The 18052-nt window shown below is 33.0% G+C and overlaps 2 protein-coding genes across 2 annotated transcripts; one reads left to right on the forward strand and one right to left on the reverse strand.

Moving 5' to 3' along the window:
* Window positions 1–5610: 5610 nt before the first annotated feature.
* Window positions 5611–6545, reverse strand: LOC119608631. The gene is made up of 5 exons (XM_037963122.1): window positions 6542–6545; window positions 6432–6484; window positions 6028–6323; window positions 5854–5964; window positions 5611–5791 (listed from the first exon to the last, which is right to left on the reverse strand). The coding sequence occupies exons 1-5, from the start codon at window positions 6543–6545 to the stop codon at window positions 5611–5613; spliced, it is 645 nt and encodes a 214-aa protein (XP_037819050.1).
* A 3141-nt stretch (window positions 6546–9686) lies between these two features.
* On the forward strand, window positions 9687–13989 carry LOC119608632. The gene is given in 6 exon segments (XM_037963123.1): window positions 9687–9838; window positions 9901–10020; window positions 10084–10145; window positions 10147–10274; window positions 10277–10334; window positions 13788–13989. Coding segments are annotated over 6 exon segments (699 nt in total). The 5' UTR covers window positions 9687–9709.
* The last annotated feature ends 4063 nt before the right edge of the window (window positions 13990–18052 follow it).

Below are 18052 nucleotides of genomic sequence, written 5' to 3' on the forward strand. Positions count from 1 at the left end.
ATATATAGTATTGACTATAGAATAGACTATATATAGTCTTGACTATAGAACAGACTATAGACTTGACTATAGAATATACTATAGTCTTGCCCATAGAATAGACTATAGTCCTGAATATAGAATAGGCTATAGTTATGACTACAGAATAGACTATAGTCCTGAATATAGAATAAATTATAGTCTTGACTATAGACGAGACTGTAGTCTTAACTATAGAATAAACTACAAGCTTAACTATAGAATATACTATAGCCTTAACTATCGAATAGACTATAGTCTTATCTATAGAATAGACTATAGTCTTGACTATAGAATAGATTATAGTCTTGACTATAAACTAGACTATAGTCTTGACTATAAACTATACTATAGTCTTGACTATAGACTAGACAATAGTCTCGACTATAGACTAGACTATAGACTTGACTATAGACTTGAATATAGTCTTGACTACAGACTAGACTATAGTCTTGACTACAGACTAGACTATAGTCTGGACTATAGAATAGACTATAGTCTTGCCTATAGAATATACTATAGAATAAACTATAGACTTGTCCATAGTCCAGAATATAGTCACGACTATAGTCTATTCTATAGTCAAGACTATAGTATATTCTATACTCAAGACTATAGTCAATTTTATAGTCAAGGCTATAGTCTAGTGTATAGTCAATACTATAGTCTAGTGTATAGTCAATACTATAGTCTACTCTATAGTCAATACTATAGTCTAGTCTATAGTCAATACTAAAGTCTAGTCTATAGCCAAGACTATAGTCTAGTCTATAGTTAATACTATAGTCTAGTCTATAGTTAATACTATAGTCTAGTCTATAGTTAATACTATAGTCTAGTCTATAGTTAATACTATAGTCTAGTCTATAGTCAAGACTATAGTCTAGTCTATAGTCAAGACTATAGTCTAGTCTATAGTCAAGACTATAGTCTAGTCTATAGTCAAGACTATAGTCTAGTCTATAGTCAAGACTATAGTCTAGTCTATAGTCAAGACTATAGTCTAGTCTATAGTCAAGACTATAGTCTAGTCTATAGTCAAGACTATAGTCTAGTCTATAGTCAAGACTATAGTCTAGTCTATAGTCAAGACTATAGTCTAGTCTATAGTCAAGACTATATTCTAGTCTATAGTCAAGACTATAGTCTAGTCTATAGTGAAGACTATATTCTAGTCTATAGTCAAGACTATAGTCTATGCTATAGTCAAGACTATAGTCTAGTCCATTGTCAAGACTACAGTCTAGTCTATTGTCCAGACTATAGACTAGAATATAGTCTTGACTACAGACTAGACTATAGTCTTGACTACAGACTAGACTATAGTCTTGACTACAGACTAGACTATAGTCTGGACTATAGACTAGACTGTAGTCTTGACTATAGAATAGACTATAGTCTTGCCTATAGAATAGACTATACAATAAAATATAGTCTTGACTATAGAATAGACTATAGTCTTGTCTATAGAATAGACTATAGTCTTAACTATAGACTAGACTATAGTCTTGACTATAGACTAGACTATAGTCTTGACTATAGACTAGACTATAGTCTTGACTATAGACTAGACTATAGTCTTGACTATAGACTAGACTATAGTCTTGACTATAGACTAGACTATAGTCTTGACTATAGACTAGACTATAGTCTTGACTGTAGACTAGACTATAGTCTTGACTATAGACAAGTCTATAGTCGTGACTATAGTCTGGACTATAGACAAGACTATAGTCTGGACTATAGACAATACTATAGTTTGGACTAGAGACAAAACTATTGTCTGGACTATAATAATAAGTCTATAATATTGACTATAGACTTAACTATTTTCTGGACTATAGAAAATACTATATTCAGTACTTCAGAGGCATAAGTCTATTGTCTTCCTTATGGACTAAATATTACTGTAAGATACTTCTTAAACATGTTGACCGGCACTCGCTTGCTATTAGCTAATATTATTCATATTTCTCAAATATCTAATGAACTTCTACACCTTTTATACTGTAACTTAAGAAGTTTAAATCATAATCTATATTCGTCATGCCTCAGCTACTGACTGACACATCATATAACTACAATTTCATATAGTATTCTATAGAAATGAGAAAAAGAACCTCTATCGAAAACATTTAAAAAATTCATTTTTCAAAAACAACCATTAGTACTTAGAAGAAACAAAAATTCTTCTTTTTTTCACAACTTCAAATAATTTTGTATTAAAAACCCATTAAAATTATTAAATTAACATAAATATGTATATATAGCTGAATGTATATATAAATGTATGCAGACATGGAAAATTATAATTATAGATTTGTAGTTATTTTAGTTTAATTTTATCATTTCATCTCATCATCATTTATTTAAAAAAAAAACTTGTTGTTGCTTTGGTTCCCTTATAATTCATTCTTTTGTTTCTTCTTCTTCTTTGTATTTATGATTTTCTACAAACAAATTATATTCAAATATATAATTACTGATTTAGTGCCGCTGTTATTTGGGTTTTAGTTTAAAGACCACCTAAAGCGTTTGCCACCTTTTTTCCACTATTCTATAAACCAAACACTCCGGCCATTTCTTAAGGCAAGCAGGTATTTAAATTTAAAAATTTTTACAAAAATGAGTTATTATATATAATTATCAAATTTACATAGAAAGTTTATGCAAAAATATCGGAAATAATTACGGAAAATACTTAATAATTATTTTGTTTGTTGCTTTTTTTTTTTTGTTTGTTAAGAGTTTCTCACATAGATTTGTTATGCTTCTTAGACTTCCGTAATTATTCAAAATAAAATAAGAAATTATTTGAAATTATAAAGTTGAAGATAATTAATTAATGACTGTATTGTAAGAGTATTATGTAATATGACGAAAAGAAACTTAAGACTGTATTAAGATCTACAACTAACAAAAAACTGAGAATATTTTTCAGATCATCTATCATGATACGTCTTCATATAGCGAGAAATGTATAGTGCAGACTGTAGTCTTGTCCATAGTTCAGACAATAGCCTTGTCCATAGACCAGACTATAGTCTGGTTCATAGACCAGACTATAGTCTTGTCTGTGGACTATAGACAAAATTATAGTCTGGACTATAGACAAAACTATAGTCTGGACTATGGACAAAACTTTAGGCTGGACTATAGACAAAACTTTAGGCTGGACTATAGACAAAACTATAGTTTTGTCTATAGTCCAGACTATAGTATTGTCTATAGTTCACGCTATAGTCTTGCCTATAGTCTGGACTAAAGACTTGACTATTGTCCAGAATATAGTCTTGTCTATAGTCCAGACTATAGTTTTGTCTATAGTCCAGACTATAGTTTTGTTTATAGTCTAGACTATAGTTCTGTCAATAGTCTAGATTAAAGTTCTGTCCATAGTTTTGTCTACAGCCCAGACTAGAGTCTTGTCTGTAGTCCAGACTATAGTCTTGTCTATAATCTTGTCTACAGTCCAAACTATAATTCTGCCTATAGTACCGACTATAGTTTTGTCTATAGTCTAGACTATAGTTTTGTCTATAGTCCAGACTATAGTTTTGTCTATAGTCCAGACTATAGTTTTGTCTATAGTCCAGACTATAGTTTTGTCTATAGTCAGACTATAGTTTTGTCTATAGTCCAGACTATAGTTTTGCCTATAGTCCAGACTATAGTTTTATCTATAGTCTAGACTATAGTTCTGCCTATAGTCCAGACTATAGTTTTATCTATAGTCTAGACTATAGTTCTGCCTATAGTCTAGACTATAGTTCTGTCTATAGTCTAGACTATAGTTCTGTCTATAGTCTAGATTATAGTTCTTTCTATAGTATTGTCTGTATTCCAGACTATAGTTTGTCTATAATCCAGACTATAGTTTTGTTTATAGTCTAGACTCTAGACTATAGTTCTGTTTATAGTCTTTCTATAGTATTGTCTATAGTCCACACTATAGTTTTGTCTATAGACAACACTATAGTCCAGACTATAGTTTTGTATATAGTCCAGACTATAGTCTTGTCTCTAGTCCAGACTATAGTCTTGTCTATAGTCCAGACTATGGTCTTGTCTATAGTCCAGAATATAGTCTTGTCTATAGTCCAAACTATAGTTCTGCCTATAGTCAAGATTATAGTTTTGTCTATAGTCCAGACTATAGTTTTGTCTATAGTCCAGACTATAGTTCTGTCTATAGTCCAGACTATAATTCTGTCTATAGTCCAGACTATAGTTCTGTCTATAGTCTAGACTATAGTTCTGTCTATAGTCTAGGCTATAGTTCTGTCTATAGTCTAGGCTATAGTTCTGTCTATAGTCTAGGCTATAGTTCTGTCTATAGTATTGTCTATAGAACAGACTATAGTTTTGTCTATAGTCCAGACTATAGTTTTGTCTATTGTCCAGACTATAGTTTTGTCTATAGTCCAGACTATAGCCTTGTCTATAATCCAGACTATAGTCTTGTCTATAGTCCAGACTATAGTCTTGTCCATAATCCAGACTATAGCTTTTTCTATAGTCCAGACTATAGCTTTGTCTACAGTCCAGACTATAGTATTGTCTCTAGTCCAGACTATAGTGTTGTCTATAGTCCAGACTATAGTTTTTTCTATAGTCCAAAATATAGTCTTGCCAGTAGTCCAGACTGTAGTATTGGCTATAGTCCACGCTAAAGCCTTGCCTATAGTTTAGACTATAGTCTTGTCTATAGTCCAGACTATAGTCTTGTCGATAGTCCAGACAATAGTTTTGTCTATAGTCCATACTATAGTTTTGTCTATAGTCCAGACTATAGTTTTGTCTATAGTCCAGACTATAATTTTGTCTATTGTTCTGTCTATAGTCTAGACTATTGTTCTGTCTATAGTCTGCACTATACTTCTGTCTATAGTATTGTCTATAGTCAACACTATAGTTTTGCCTATAGTCCAGACTATAGTTTTATCTATAGTTCAGACTATAGTCTTATCTATAGTCCAGACTATAGTCTTGTCTATAATCTTGTCTATAGCCCTGACTATAGTCTTGTCTATAGTCCAGACTATAATCTTGTCTATAGTACAGACTATAGTATTGTCTATAGTCCAGACTATAGTATTGTCTATAGTCTAGGCTATAGTCTTGTCTATAGTCCAGACTATAGTCTTGTCTCTAGTCTAGACTATAGTCTTGTCTCTAGTCCAGACTATAGTCTTGTCTGTAGTCCAGACTATAGTCTTGTCTATAATCCAGACTATAGTCCTGTCTATAGTCCAGATTATAGTCTTGTCTATAGTCCAGACTATAGTCTTGTCTATAGTCTAGAGTATAGTCTTGTCTATAGTCCAGGCAATAGTCTTGCCTATAGTGGAGACTATATACAATTGTTAAGTCAGGACTAGGGTCCAAACTATTTCAGATTATAGTATTACATAACCTAGCTCCCTCTGTAGCTAGGACTCTGTTACTATTTTTAGTACAGATATTAGTTCCGCCTAGAGTCCACTCTCGTTAAAAGAAATATTTAAAAAGTTCCTTTATCTTTATTACTAATCAGTCAAAATTCTATTTTTATTCAATAAACAACAACAATTTCATAAGATAATTAAAAATCTAACCCAATATACTCCTAACACCTTCCGATAAATGATGTATATCTGTAAAATGTTCTAAAAGAGAGCGAGAACAAGACTTAAAAACTCTATGACAATTTGCTCCCGAACGACCCAAATGTTCTGCATGATAATATTCATTATCCGAATGAGTTGATAATTTGTCGGCAGATGAGGAAGGCCTTAATAACAATACAGAACTTTAGTAACTAATATAGCAGGGTGTAACTGAAATAGTACTTACGTTAATAAAATATGCAGTAACTCTGCTACCAAACCATTATAATAATGGAAGTTTGTCTCGGCAGCCTCACAAATACTTTTCAAAACGCAATCGCGTCCAGAAAGGCCCATGCTGTAATTGAAAGGTAATTATAAAGTTAATATTAAATTCTAATGTATTTAAAACAATCCTTACCGTTGTGCCAATCCCTCTAACCCTTTATATATAGTCCACCGATAACTACTAAGTACAACTTTTTTATTAATTCTTAAAAACTCTTCCTTATTTTGTAGGGGCGCTTCTTTCGGTGTGGATAAAAACTTGTCCAATTTTATGGGTTTTCTGATACTACGTTTTTGAAATGGCATTACAGTTCGAATTTTTAATTGGGTAACATTTTCGGGTAGAAAATATTCTGCCTTGAGGACATAACCCGTTGTCATGGCTTCATATTTTAAGTTGTCCAAAGGTATACCTATGCCGGAAATCCACTAAAAACAATAAAAAAATTAAATTTTTTAAACTAGATTTAAAATTTTCAGAATTTAAATTGTTGAGTTTTTCAAACTTTCTAAAAATTTTCTTCCTATTTAATTCACCTGTATTCTGGTGGGCGCTGTCCGTGGGAAGACCAATAATGGCACTATTACAGCTTCCACCGGTAGCAATAAAATAAAAATTCCACTCACAATATAAAAACCAAATTTACTCATATTTTCCAAAATCTTTTAAAGAACGGTATTAAAATTCTTGTTAATAAAATAAATTCTTTACGTTATTTCATCAAAAAAAATCTCACCAAGATGTGAAAATTTGTGAAATCTTTCGTTACGTTTCAGCACAGACTAAATGTATTGTTTTATTTTGGTTTCTTAATAACCAAAGATTTTCATTAGTTTTTACTATTTAAAAAAAGTTAAGACAATAATAAACTATACTTCCTCATGCAGTTTAATCTTGTACTATTCAGTAAAAGTAAAGAGTTTTTAAACCCGTTTTTGTAATTAGCACTTTTGATTAGACCTTTAACTGGCACGACATCTCACATCAAACGTCAAACATATTCTAAGACTAAAATGCTTTGAGTTTATGAAAAGTATCTTCTCCAAGAGATTTTAAAGATTTCTAACATTCTGTACAAGGTGGTGCATAGATAAGGTGAAAGCTCAGTTCTAGTTGTGTTCTAGTTCAGTTCTAGTTCAGTTCTAGTTCTGTTCTAGTTCTGTCTAGTTCTGTTCTAGTTCTGTTCTAGTTCTGTTCTAGTTCTGTTCTAGTTCTGTTCTAGTTCTGTTCTAGTTCTGTTCTAGTTCTGTTCTAGTTCTGTTCTAGTTCGTTCTAGTTCTGTTCTAGTTCTGTTCTAGTTCAGTTCTAGTTCTGTTCTAGTTCTGTTCTAGTTCTGTTCTAGTTCTGTTCTACTTCTGTTCTAGTTCTGTTCTAGTTCTGTTCTAGTTCTGTTCTAGTTCTGTTCTAGTTCTGTTCTAGTTCTGTTCTAGTTCTGTTCTAGTTTTCTAGTTCTGTTCTAGTTCTGTTCTAGTTCTGTTCTAGTTCTGTTCTAGTTCTGTTCTAGCTCTGTTCTAGTTCTGTTCTAGTTCTGTTCTAGTTCTATTCTGTTCTGTTCTAGTTCTGTTCTAGTTCTGTTCTAGTTCTGTTCTAGTTCTGTTCTAGTTCTGTTCTAGTTCTGTTTAGTTCTGTTCTAGTTCTGTTTTAGTTCTGTTCTAGTTCTAGTTCTGGTTCTAGTTCTGTTCTAGTTCTGTTCTAGTTCTGTTCTAGTTCTGTTCTAGTTCTGTTCTAGTTCTGTTCTAGTTCTGTTCTAGTTCTGTTCTAGTTCTGTTCTAGTTCTGTTCTAGTTCTGTTCTAGTTCTGTTCTAGTTCTGTTCTAGTTCTGTTCTAGTTCTGGTTCTAGTTCTGTTCTAGTTCTGTTCTAGTTCTGTTCTAGTTCTGTTCTAGTTCTGTTCTAGTTCTGTTCTAGTTCTAGTTCTGTTCTAGTTGTTCTAGTTCTGTTTCTAGTTCTGTTCTAGTTCTGTTCTAGTTCTGTTCTAGTTCTGTTCTAGTTCTGTTCTAGTTCTGTTCTAGTTCTGTTCTAGTTCTGTTCTAGTTCTGTTCTAGTTCTGTTCTAGTTCTGTTCTAGTTCTGTTCTAGTTCTGTCTAGTTCTGTTCTAGTTCTGTTCTAGTTCTGTTCTAGTTCTGTTCTAGTTCTGTTCTAGTTCTGTTCTAGTTCTGTTCTAGTTCTGTTCTAGTTCTGTTCTAGTTCTGCTCTTCTAGTTCTGTTCTAGTTCTGTTCTAGTTCTGTTCTAGTTCTGTTCTAGTTCTGTTCTAGTTCTGTTCTAGTTCTGTTCTAGTTCTGTTTCTGTTTAGTTCTGTTTCTAGTTCTGTTCGAGTTCTGTTCTAGTCTGTTCTAGTTCTGTTCTAGTTCTGTTCTAGTTCTGTTCTAGTTTCTGTTCTAGTTCTGTTTTAGTTCTGTTTTAGTTCTGTTCTAGTTCTGTTCTAGTTCTGGTTTCTGTTCTGTTCTAGTTTCTGTTCTAGTTTCTGTTCTAGTTTCTGTTCTAGTTCTGTTCTAGTTCTGTTCTAGTTCTGTTCTAGTTCTGTTATAGTTCTGTTCTAGTTCTGTTCTAGTTCTGTCCTAGTTCTGTTCCAGTTCTGTTCTAGTTCTGTTTCTAGTTCTGTTCTAATTCTGTTCTAGTTCTGTTCTATTCTGTTCTAGTTTCTGTTCTAGTTTCTGTTCTAGTTTCTGTTCTAGTGTCTGTTCTAGTTCTGTTTAGTTCTGTTCTAGTTCGTTCTAGTTCTGTTCTAGTTCTGTTCTAGTTTGCTAGTTTGTTCTAGTTCTGTTCTAGTTCTGTTCTAGTTCTGTTCTAGTTCTGTTCTAGTTCTGTTCTAGTTCTGTTCTAGTTCTGTTCTAGTTCTGTCTAGTTCTGTTCCAGTTCTGTTCTAGTTCTGTTCTAGTTCTGTTCTATTCTGTTCTAGTTCTGTTCTAGTTCTGTTCTAGTTCTTTAGTTCTGTTCTAGTTCTGTTCTAGTTCTGTTCTAGTTCTGTTCTAGTTCTGTTCTAGTTCTGTTCTAGTTCTGTTCTAGTTTGTTCTAGTTCTGTTCTAGTTCTGTTCTAGTTCTGTTCTAGTTCTGTTCTAGTTCTGTTCTAGTTCTGTTCTAGTTCTGTTCTAGTTCTGTTCTAGTTCTGTTCTAGTTCTGTTCTAGTTCTGTTCTAGTTCTTCTAGTTCTGTTCTAGTTCTGTTCTAGTTCTGTTCTAGTTTGTTCTGTTCTAGTTCTAGTTCTCTAGTTTCTGTTCTGTTCTAGTTTGTTCTAGTTCTGTTCTAGTTCTGTTCTAGTTCTGTTCTAGTTCTGTTCTAGTTCTGTTCGTTCTGTTCTAGTTCTGTTCTAGTTCGTTCTAGTTATGTTCTAGTTCTGTTCTAGTTCTGTTCTAGTTCTGTTCTAGTTCTGTTCTAGTTCTGTTCTAGTTCTGTTTAGTCTAGTTCTAGTTCTGTTCTAGTTCTGTTCTAGTTCTGTTCTAATTCTGTTCTAGTTTGTTCTAGTTCTGTTCTAGTTATGTTATGTTCTAGTTCTGTTCTAGTTCTGTTCTAGTTCTGTTCTAGTTCTGTTCTAGTTCGTTCTAGTTCTGTTCTAGTTCTGTTCTAGTTTAGTTCTGTTCTATCAATTATGTTCTAGTTGTTCTAGTTCTGTTCTAATTATGTTCTAGTAATGTTCTAGTTCGCTCTAGTTCATCTTAAGAAGTGCAACACCTGTTCATTTTCTTCAACACTTCTCATTCTGCATTAATTATACATTACCACATACTGCAACTTTCTTTTAAAATTTACCATAACTTCGACTATAATAAATTTAGCAAACAGTTGCAAACTAACAACTGTCAGAGACACACATACAAAATGTTGTTGCTACAAACAGATAAAGTACAAATGACCCACATAACAATACTAAAATTACTGACCACAATTATCTTGGTCAGGGTGAATGGAATAAATTGTGTGTTATTTCCAAGAGGTGGATCGTTTGGGGTAAGTTAATGAAATCATGTTAGTTTTTGAAAAAAATTATTAAATTATTAATATTTTGCTAGTACTTAGCAGCCGTGGCCATGCCTTTGGATTTACCTAATCGTAATGTTTATATGGCTTTTAATTTTGAATCTAATTATGGTCTACCCTCCAATGACTCCTATAATGAATGGATTGATAGAGTAAGTTTTTTTACTTAAATACATTTTATAATTTAGATTTCATTGTGCTCTTTTCATATTTAGTGGAACATTGATGAAGAATTTGTGGGCATTGGCAATGATGTGACCCCTATTAATAATCGCAAAAAAACGTTCTGATTTCTTGCCTCATTATGATCGTCGTCGCTCATTCTATCTACCGCTCGTTACGGGTTATTTGGACCACTTTCAAATGAATGGCACTGCCTGTCTGCTGAGAACAATTTGTGAAGTTTCGGCTCTAGCCTCCATGAAAACAATGGTGTCTTGGGCAGCATTTTCAAGATTTTATTCATGTAATTATCAGAAATTTATTTTTATTTTTTTTTCTTTTCACTTTTCCTTTGGTGCTTGTTTTAATTCGAATTTATAATTTTTGTTTGGTTCTTATAAAAGTCAATTGTGGCAGCGATAAGACAAGATTGGGAATGTAAAGTTTGCGTTCTTAACGAAATTTTTAAAAGTGCTTTAAAGATAAAAGAAATATGTGCTTGATTATCATAAAGAGTATTTCGTAAGGACCCTATAGCAAGTAATATAAGTTTAGGAACTAGAACAGAACTAGAAATGAACTAGAACTGGAACTGAACTAGAACTGAACGGGAACTGAACTAGAACTGAACGGGAACTGAACGGGAACTGAACTAGAACTGAACTAGAACTGAACTAGAACTGAACTAGAACTGAACTAGAACTAAACTAGAACTGAACTAGAACTGAACTAGAACTGAACTAGAACTGAACTAGAACTGAACTAGAACTGAACTAGAACTGAACTAAACTGAACTAGAACTGAACTAGAACTGAACTAGAACTGAACTAGAACTGAACTAGAACTGAACTAGAACTGAACTAGAACTGAACTAGAACTGAACTAGAACTGAACTAGAACTGAACTAGAACTGAACTAGAACTGAACTAGAACTGAACTAGAACTGAACTAGAACTGAACTAGAACTGAACTAGAACTGAACTAGAACTGAACTAGAACTGAACTAGAACTGAACTAGAACTGAACTAGAACTGAACTAGAACTGAACTAGAACTGAACTAGAACTGAACTAGAACTGAACTAGAACTGAACTAGAACTGAACTAGAACTGAACTAGAACTGAACTAGAACTGAACTAGAACTGAACTAGAACTGAACTAGAACTGAACTAGAACTGAACTAGAACTGAACTAGAACTGAACTAGAACTGAACTAGAACTGAACTAGAACTGAACTAGAACTGAACTAGAACTGAACTAGAACTGAACTAGAACTGAACTAGAACTGAACTAGAACTGAACTAGAACTGAACTAGAACTGAACTAGAACTGAACTAGAACTGAACTAGAACTGAACTAGAACTGAACTAGAACTGAACTAGAACTGAACTAGAACTGAACTAGAACTGAACTAGAACTGAACTAGAACTGAACTAGAACTGAACTAGAACTGAACTAGAACTGAACTAGAACTGAACTAGAACTGAACTAGAACTGAACTAGAACTGAACTAGAACTGAACTAGAACTGAACTAGAACTGAACTAGAACTGAACTAGAACTGAACTAGAACTGAACTAGAACTGAACTAGAACTGAACTAGAACTGAACTAGAACTGAACTAGAACTGAACTAGAACTGAACTAGAACTGAACTAGAACTGAACTAGAACTGAACTAGAACTGAACTAGAACTGAACTAGAACTGAACTAGAACTGAACTAGAACTGAACTAGAACTGAACTAGAACTGAACTAGAACTGAACTAGAACTGAACTAGAACTGAACTAGAACTGAACTAGAACTGAACTAGAACTGAACTAGAACTGAACTAGAACTGAACTAGAACTGAACTAGAACTGAACTAGAACTGAACTAGAACTGAACTAGAACTGAACTAGAACTGAACTAGAACTGAACTAGAACTGAACTAGAACTGAACTAGAACTGAACTAGAACTGAACTAGAACTGAACTAGAACTGAACTAGAACTGAACTAGAACTGAACTAGAACTGAACTAGAACTGAACTAGAACTGAACTAGAACTGAACTAGAACTGACTAGAACTAGAACACTAGAACTGAACTAGAACTGAACTAGAACTGAACTAGAACTGAACTAGAACTGAACTAGAACTGAACTAGAACTGAACTAGAACTGAACTAGAACTGAACTAGAACTGAACTAGAACTGAACTAGAACTGAACTAGAACTGAACTAGAACTGAACTAGAACTGAACTAGAACTGAACTAGAACTGAACTAGAACTGAACTGAACTAGAACTGAACTGAACTAGAACTGAACTAGAACTGAACTAGAACTGAACTAGAACTGAACTAGAACTGAACTAGAACTGAACTAGAACTGAACTAGAACTGAACTAGAACTGAACTAGAACTGAACTAGAACTGAACTAGAACTGAACTAGAACTGAACTAGAACTGAACTAGAACTGAACTAGAACTGAACTAGAACTGAACTAGAACTGAACTAGAACTGAACTAGAACTGAACTAGAACTGAACTAGAACTGAACTAGAACTGAACTAGAACTGAACTAGAACTGAACTAGAACTGAACTAGAACTGAACTAGAACTGAACTAGAACTGAACTAGAACTGAACTAGAACTGAACTAGAACTGAACTAGAACTGAACTAGAACTGAACTAGAACTGAACTAGAACTGAACTAGAACTGAACTAGAACTGAACTAGAACTGAACTAGAACTGAACTAGAACTGAACTAGAACTGAACTAGAACTGAACTAGAACTGAACTAGAACTGAACTAGAACTGAACTAGAACTGAACTAGAACTGAACTAGAACTGAACTAGAACTGAACTAGAACTGAACTAGAACTGAACTAGAACTGAACTAGAACTGAACTAGAACTGAACTAGAACTGAACTAGAACTGAACTAGAACTGAACTAGAACTGAACTAGAACTGAACTAGAACTGAACTAGAACTGAACTAGAACTGAACTAGAACTGAACTAGAACTGAACTAGAACTGAACTAGAACTGAACTAGAACTGAACTAGAACTGAACTAGAACTGAACTAGAACTGAACTAGAACTGAACTAGAACTGAACTAGAACTGAACTAGAACTGAACTAGAACTGAACTAGAACTGAACTAGAACTGAACTAGAACTGAACTAGAACTGAACTAGAACTGAACTAGAACTGAACTAGAACTGAACTAGAACTGAACTAGAACTGAACTAGAACTGAACTAGAACTGAACTAGAACTGAACTAGAACTGAACTAGAACTGAACTAGAACTGAACTAGAACTGAACTAGAACTGAACTAGAACTGAACTAGAACTGAACTAGAACTGAACTAGAACTGAACTAGAACTGACTAGAACTGAACTAGAACTGAACTAGAACTGAACTAGAACTGAACTAGAACTGAACTAGAACTGAACTAGAACTGAACTAGAACTGAACTAGTAGAACTTAACTAGTTCAGGAACTAGAAAATATTTGGTAAAATTTTTCTTTACAGAAATGTTTTTTGATGTTTTAATTTAGTTTCCTTTAAAGTCCATTATGTCCAACTCTTGGCATTCTTATTGTCTCATGTATTATTACGTATTTGTTGATATTCCTTATATCCTATACATTCCAATTATCCTTGTTTCCCAAAAAGCAAAAAAAATATACATACAAATGAAATGTATGATAATTACTCATTTGGGTAACATATTTTTTCTTATTGTTCTACTTGTGATTATATATGTTGAATAGGCCCACAACATCCCAACCAGAAACATCACCACTACATCATCATATAAACGACATCAACCTCTATCGTGCTGAATGGCAAGGCAGACAGTATTTGGCCAATAACGATGGTGAGGAACACAACGAAAATGTTACTAATGCTTGTATGGATTATATGGATTGGTGTCCTGAAGGAGTTATTAATATGATTTCAAGTTGGTATTAAACAACAAAAGCTACAATAACAACTATAATAGCCCCACAAACAAAAATGTTATTATTGTCTGTTTTATTTAACGGTCGACTGAACGGCCGGTCGGTTATGTTGTGTGTGAAACTGAAATTAAGTCAAAAATATGAAAACAAAACTTACTCAATAAAAATTGTTTTAAATTCTTTCATTTCATTCTTTTTTTTTTATTCATTTGTTTGGTATCTGTGTTTTTGGAAAAAAAAAAATTTGCTCGTAATAACCAATTTTGTACATTTGTATGGTATATTATGTTAAAATTGAGAAAATAAAAAACAAAAATAAAAATAAAGAAAAATATTTTAGATTAAACAGGTGATTATGCTCTCAATATGATAACGAAGAGCTTTAAGATGTGTTTATGCGAAAATCCTAAATTAAAAACCTTTTTTGAATGTTTTCGAGAAATGGTTGTTTTTACATATTCTTAAAAACAATGACTTTTACGCCATAAATGTAATTGCTATGCACAAGTTAGACCATAGACTGGACCATATAGTCTGAACTATAGAAAACATTATTACTTCAGTTTTAGTTCAGTTCTAGTTCAGTTCTAGTTCAGTTCTAGTTCAGTTCTAGTTCAGTTCTAGTTCAGTTCTAGTTCAGTTCTAGTTCAGTTCTAGTTCAGTTCTAGTTCAGTTCTAGTTCAGTTCTAGTTCAGTTCTAGTTCAGTTCTAGTTCAGTTCTAGTTCAGTTCTAGTTCAGTTCTAGTTCAGTTCTAGTTCAGTTCTAGTTCAGTTCTAGTTCAGTTCTAGTTCAGTTCTAGTTCAGTTCTAGTTCAGTTCTAGTTCAGTTCTAGTTCAGTTCTAGTTCAGTTCTAGTTCAGTTCTAGTTCAGTTTCTAGTTCAGTTCTAGTTCAGTTCTAGTTCAGTTCTAGTTCAGTTCTAGTTCAGTTCAGTTCAGTTCTAGTTCAGTTCAGTTCAGTTCTAGTTCAGTTCTAGTTCAGTTCTAGTTCAGTTCTAGTTCAGTTCTAGTTCAGTTCTAGTTCAGTTCTAGTTCAGTTCTAGTTCAGTTCTAGTTCAGTTCTAGTTAGTCTAGTCAGTTCTAGTTCAGTTCTAATTCATTTCTAGTTCAGTTCTAGTTCATTTCTAGTTTAGTTCTAGTTCAGCTCTAGTTCAGTTCTAGTTCTAGTTCTAGTCAGTCTAGTTCAGTTCTAGTTCAGTTAGTTCAGTTCTAGTTCTAGTTCAGTTCTAGTTCAGTTCTAGTTCAGTTCAGTTAGTTCTAGTTCAGTTCTAGTTCAGTTCTAGTTCAGTTCTAGTTCAGTTTCTAGTTCAGTTCTAGTTCAGTTCTAGTTCAGTTCTAGTTCAGTTCTAGTTCAGTTCTAGTTCAGTTCTAGTTCAGTTCTAGTTCAGTTCTAGTTCAGTTCTAGTTCAGTTCTAGTTCAGTTCTAGTTCAGTTCTAGTTCAGTTCTAGTTCAGTTCTAGTTCAGTTCTAATTCAGTTCTAGTTCAGTTCTAGTTCAGTTCTAGTTCAGTTCTAGTTCAGTTCTAGTTCAGTTCTAGTTCAGTTCTAGTTCAGTTCTTGTTCAGTTCTAGTTCAGTTCTAGTTCAGTTCTAGTTAAGTTCTAGTTCAGTTCTAGTTCAGTTCTAGTTCAGTTCTTGTTCAGTTCTTGTTCAGTTCTAGTTCAGTTCTAGTTCAGTTCTAGTTCAGTTCTAGTTCAGTTCTAGTTCAGTTCTAGTTCAGTTCTAGTTCAGTTCTAGTTCAGTTCTAGTTCAGTTCTAGTTCAGTTCTAGTTCAGTTCTAGTTCAGTTCTAGTTCAGTTCTAGTTCAGTTCTAGTTCAGTTTAGTTCAGTTCTAGTTCAGTTCTAGTTCAGTTCTAGTTCAGTTCTAGTTCAGTTCTAGTTCAGTTCTAGTTCAGTTCTAGTTCAGTTCTAGTTCAGTTCTAGTTGAGTTCTAGTTCAGTTCTAGTTCAGTTCTGTAATCCCTGGTGACAGCTTAATTTATCTCTTTATTCCGTTTTGACTATTTCTTTGTAAATTTCTTTAAATTAAAAATTTATTTTATTCTCATGCTTTAATGGAAAAAAAACACAGCACACAAAATACATTTGTTTGCAAGTAATATAATGTGAATACGAAAGCTGGACTAAAGATGCTGCTGAAAACTTAAAGAAATACGCGGTTTGTGTCAGCCACAGCTTAAACAGCGATCGCTCCTTCCGTTTCAATTGCCAACAACAAAAGAATTTTTGTATTGTTTTTGTTCATGCTTTCAATCCTGGTTTATAATCCTTGTTCTTAAATATTGTATGGTTTTCTTTTTTTTAATTTTAAACAATTGTTGTCAACAATGAATTCTTTGTTTTTTTCCTGTTCCCTTTGAATTCCTTTTTGGAGTGCAAAAATGAGTTTTGATTGGTTTTTTTTTAAACCCCAAAGTCCTTAAAGGATTTTCGGGTTTAGGATTGATTTCGTTGTTTTTGTTTAGTAAAGCGGTTTCTTAAAGAATTGTTTTGTTGCGCGTATTGTGTTTGATATGTGTTGCATTGTTATTTAAGGATTTAATTGTGGTTTGGGTTTTTAATGTTTGTGGCATAAAGATATGTTTTGGAAAAGTAAAAATCCGCTTATTTTCAATTAATATTTATTTGGCGAGAGAAATACGCCTCTTTGATTTGCAATATTTTAAAAGCCATTGAAAAAAAAATATCAAATTTCTTCTCAAGGGAAAAAATCTAAAGAAATTAACTGAAAAGGAAGTGTATGTTTTTTAAAAATGTACAAAATTTAAATGTTTTATAATGAACTAATAAACATATTTCTAATAATAAAAACGATTTGGGAGGAGCTTTGTGTTATAGAACAGTACACAAAATCATTTGGGAATGCTATTTATATTTAAGGGTCACAGACTGTAGTCTAAAGTATATACTATAGACCGCACTAGTTTATAGTCTAGTTTATAGTCTAGTTTACAGTCTAGTCTATAGCCTAGTCTATAGCCTAGTCTATAGTCTAGTCTATAGTCTAGTCTATAGTCTAGCCTATAGTCTAGTCTATAGTCTAGTCTATAGTATAGTCTATAGTATAGTCTATAGTCTAGTATATAGTCTAATCTATAGTCTAGTCTATAATCTAGTATATAGTCTAGTCTATAGTGTGGTCTGTAGTCTAGTCTATAGTCTAGTCTATAGTCTAGTCTATAGTCTAGTTTATAGTCTAGTCTATAGTCTAGTCTATAGTCTAGTCTATAGTCTAGTCTATAGTCTAATCTAGTCTATAGTCTAGTCTATAGTTTAGTCTATAGTCTAGTCTATAATCTAGTCTATAGTCTAGTCTATAGTCTAATCTATAGTCTAGTCTATAGTCTAGTCTATAGTATAGTCTATAGTCTAGTCTATAGTCTAGTCTATAGTCTAGTCTATAGTCTAGTCTATAGTCTAGTCTATAGTCTAGTCTATAGTCTAGTCTATAGTCTAGTCTATAGTCTAGTCTATAGTCTAGTCTATAGTCTAGTCTATAGTCTAGTCTATAGTCTAGTCTATAGTCTAGTCTATAGTCTAATCTATAGTCTAGTCTATAGTCTAATCTATAGTCTAGTCTATAGTCTAGTCTATAGTCTAGTCTATAGTCTAGTCTATAGTCTAGTCTATAGTCTAGTCTATAGTCTAGTCTATAGTCTAGTCTATAGTCTAGTCTATAGTCTAGTCTATAGTCTAGTCTATAGTCTAGTCTAGTCTATAGTCTAGTCTATAGTCTAGTCTATAGTCTAGTCTATAGTCTAGTCTATAGTCTAGTCTATAGTCTAGTCTAGTCTAGTCTATAGTCTAGTCTAGTCTAGTCTATAGTCTAGTCTAGTCTATAGTCTAGTCTAGTCTATAGTCTAGTCTAGTATAGTCTATAGTCTAGTCTATAGTCTAGTCTATAGTCTAGTCTATAGTCTAGTCTATAGTCTAGTCTATAGTCTAGTCTATAGTCTAGTCTATAGTCTAGTCTATAGTCTAGTCTATAGTCTAGTCTATAGTCTAGTCTATAGTCTAGTCTATAGTCTAGTCTATAGTCTAGTCTATAGTCTAGTCTATAGTCTAGTCTATAGTCTAG

This window comes from Lucilia sericata, unplaced genomic scaffold (assembly GCF_015586225.1).
Source record: "Lucilia sericata isolate MDLA Ls3-8-SP2 unplaced genomic scaffold, ASM1558622v1 Contig000861F_arrow, whole genome shotgun sequence".
In the NCBI taxonomy this organism is placed as follows: Eukaryota; Metazoa; Arthropoda; class Insecta; order Diptera; family Calliphoridae; genus Lucilia; species Lucilia sericata.

Coding starts and splice junctions, on each gene's coding strand:
- LOC119608631 (XM_037963122.1), bottom strand. Junction 6,324..6,431: donor CAGCGCCCACCAGAATACAG/GTGAATTAAATA, acceptor TATTGTTTTTAG/TGGATTTCCGGCATAGGTAT. Junction 5,965..6,027: donor TTAGAGGGATTGGCACAACG/GTAAGGATTGTT, acceptor TTTCAATTACAG/CATGGGCCTTTCTGGACGCG.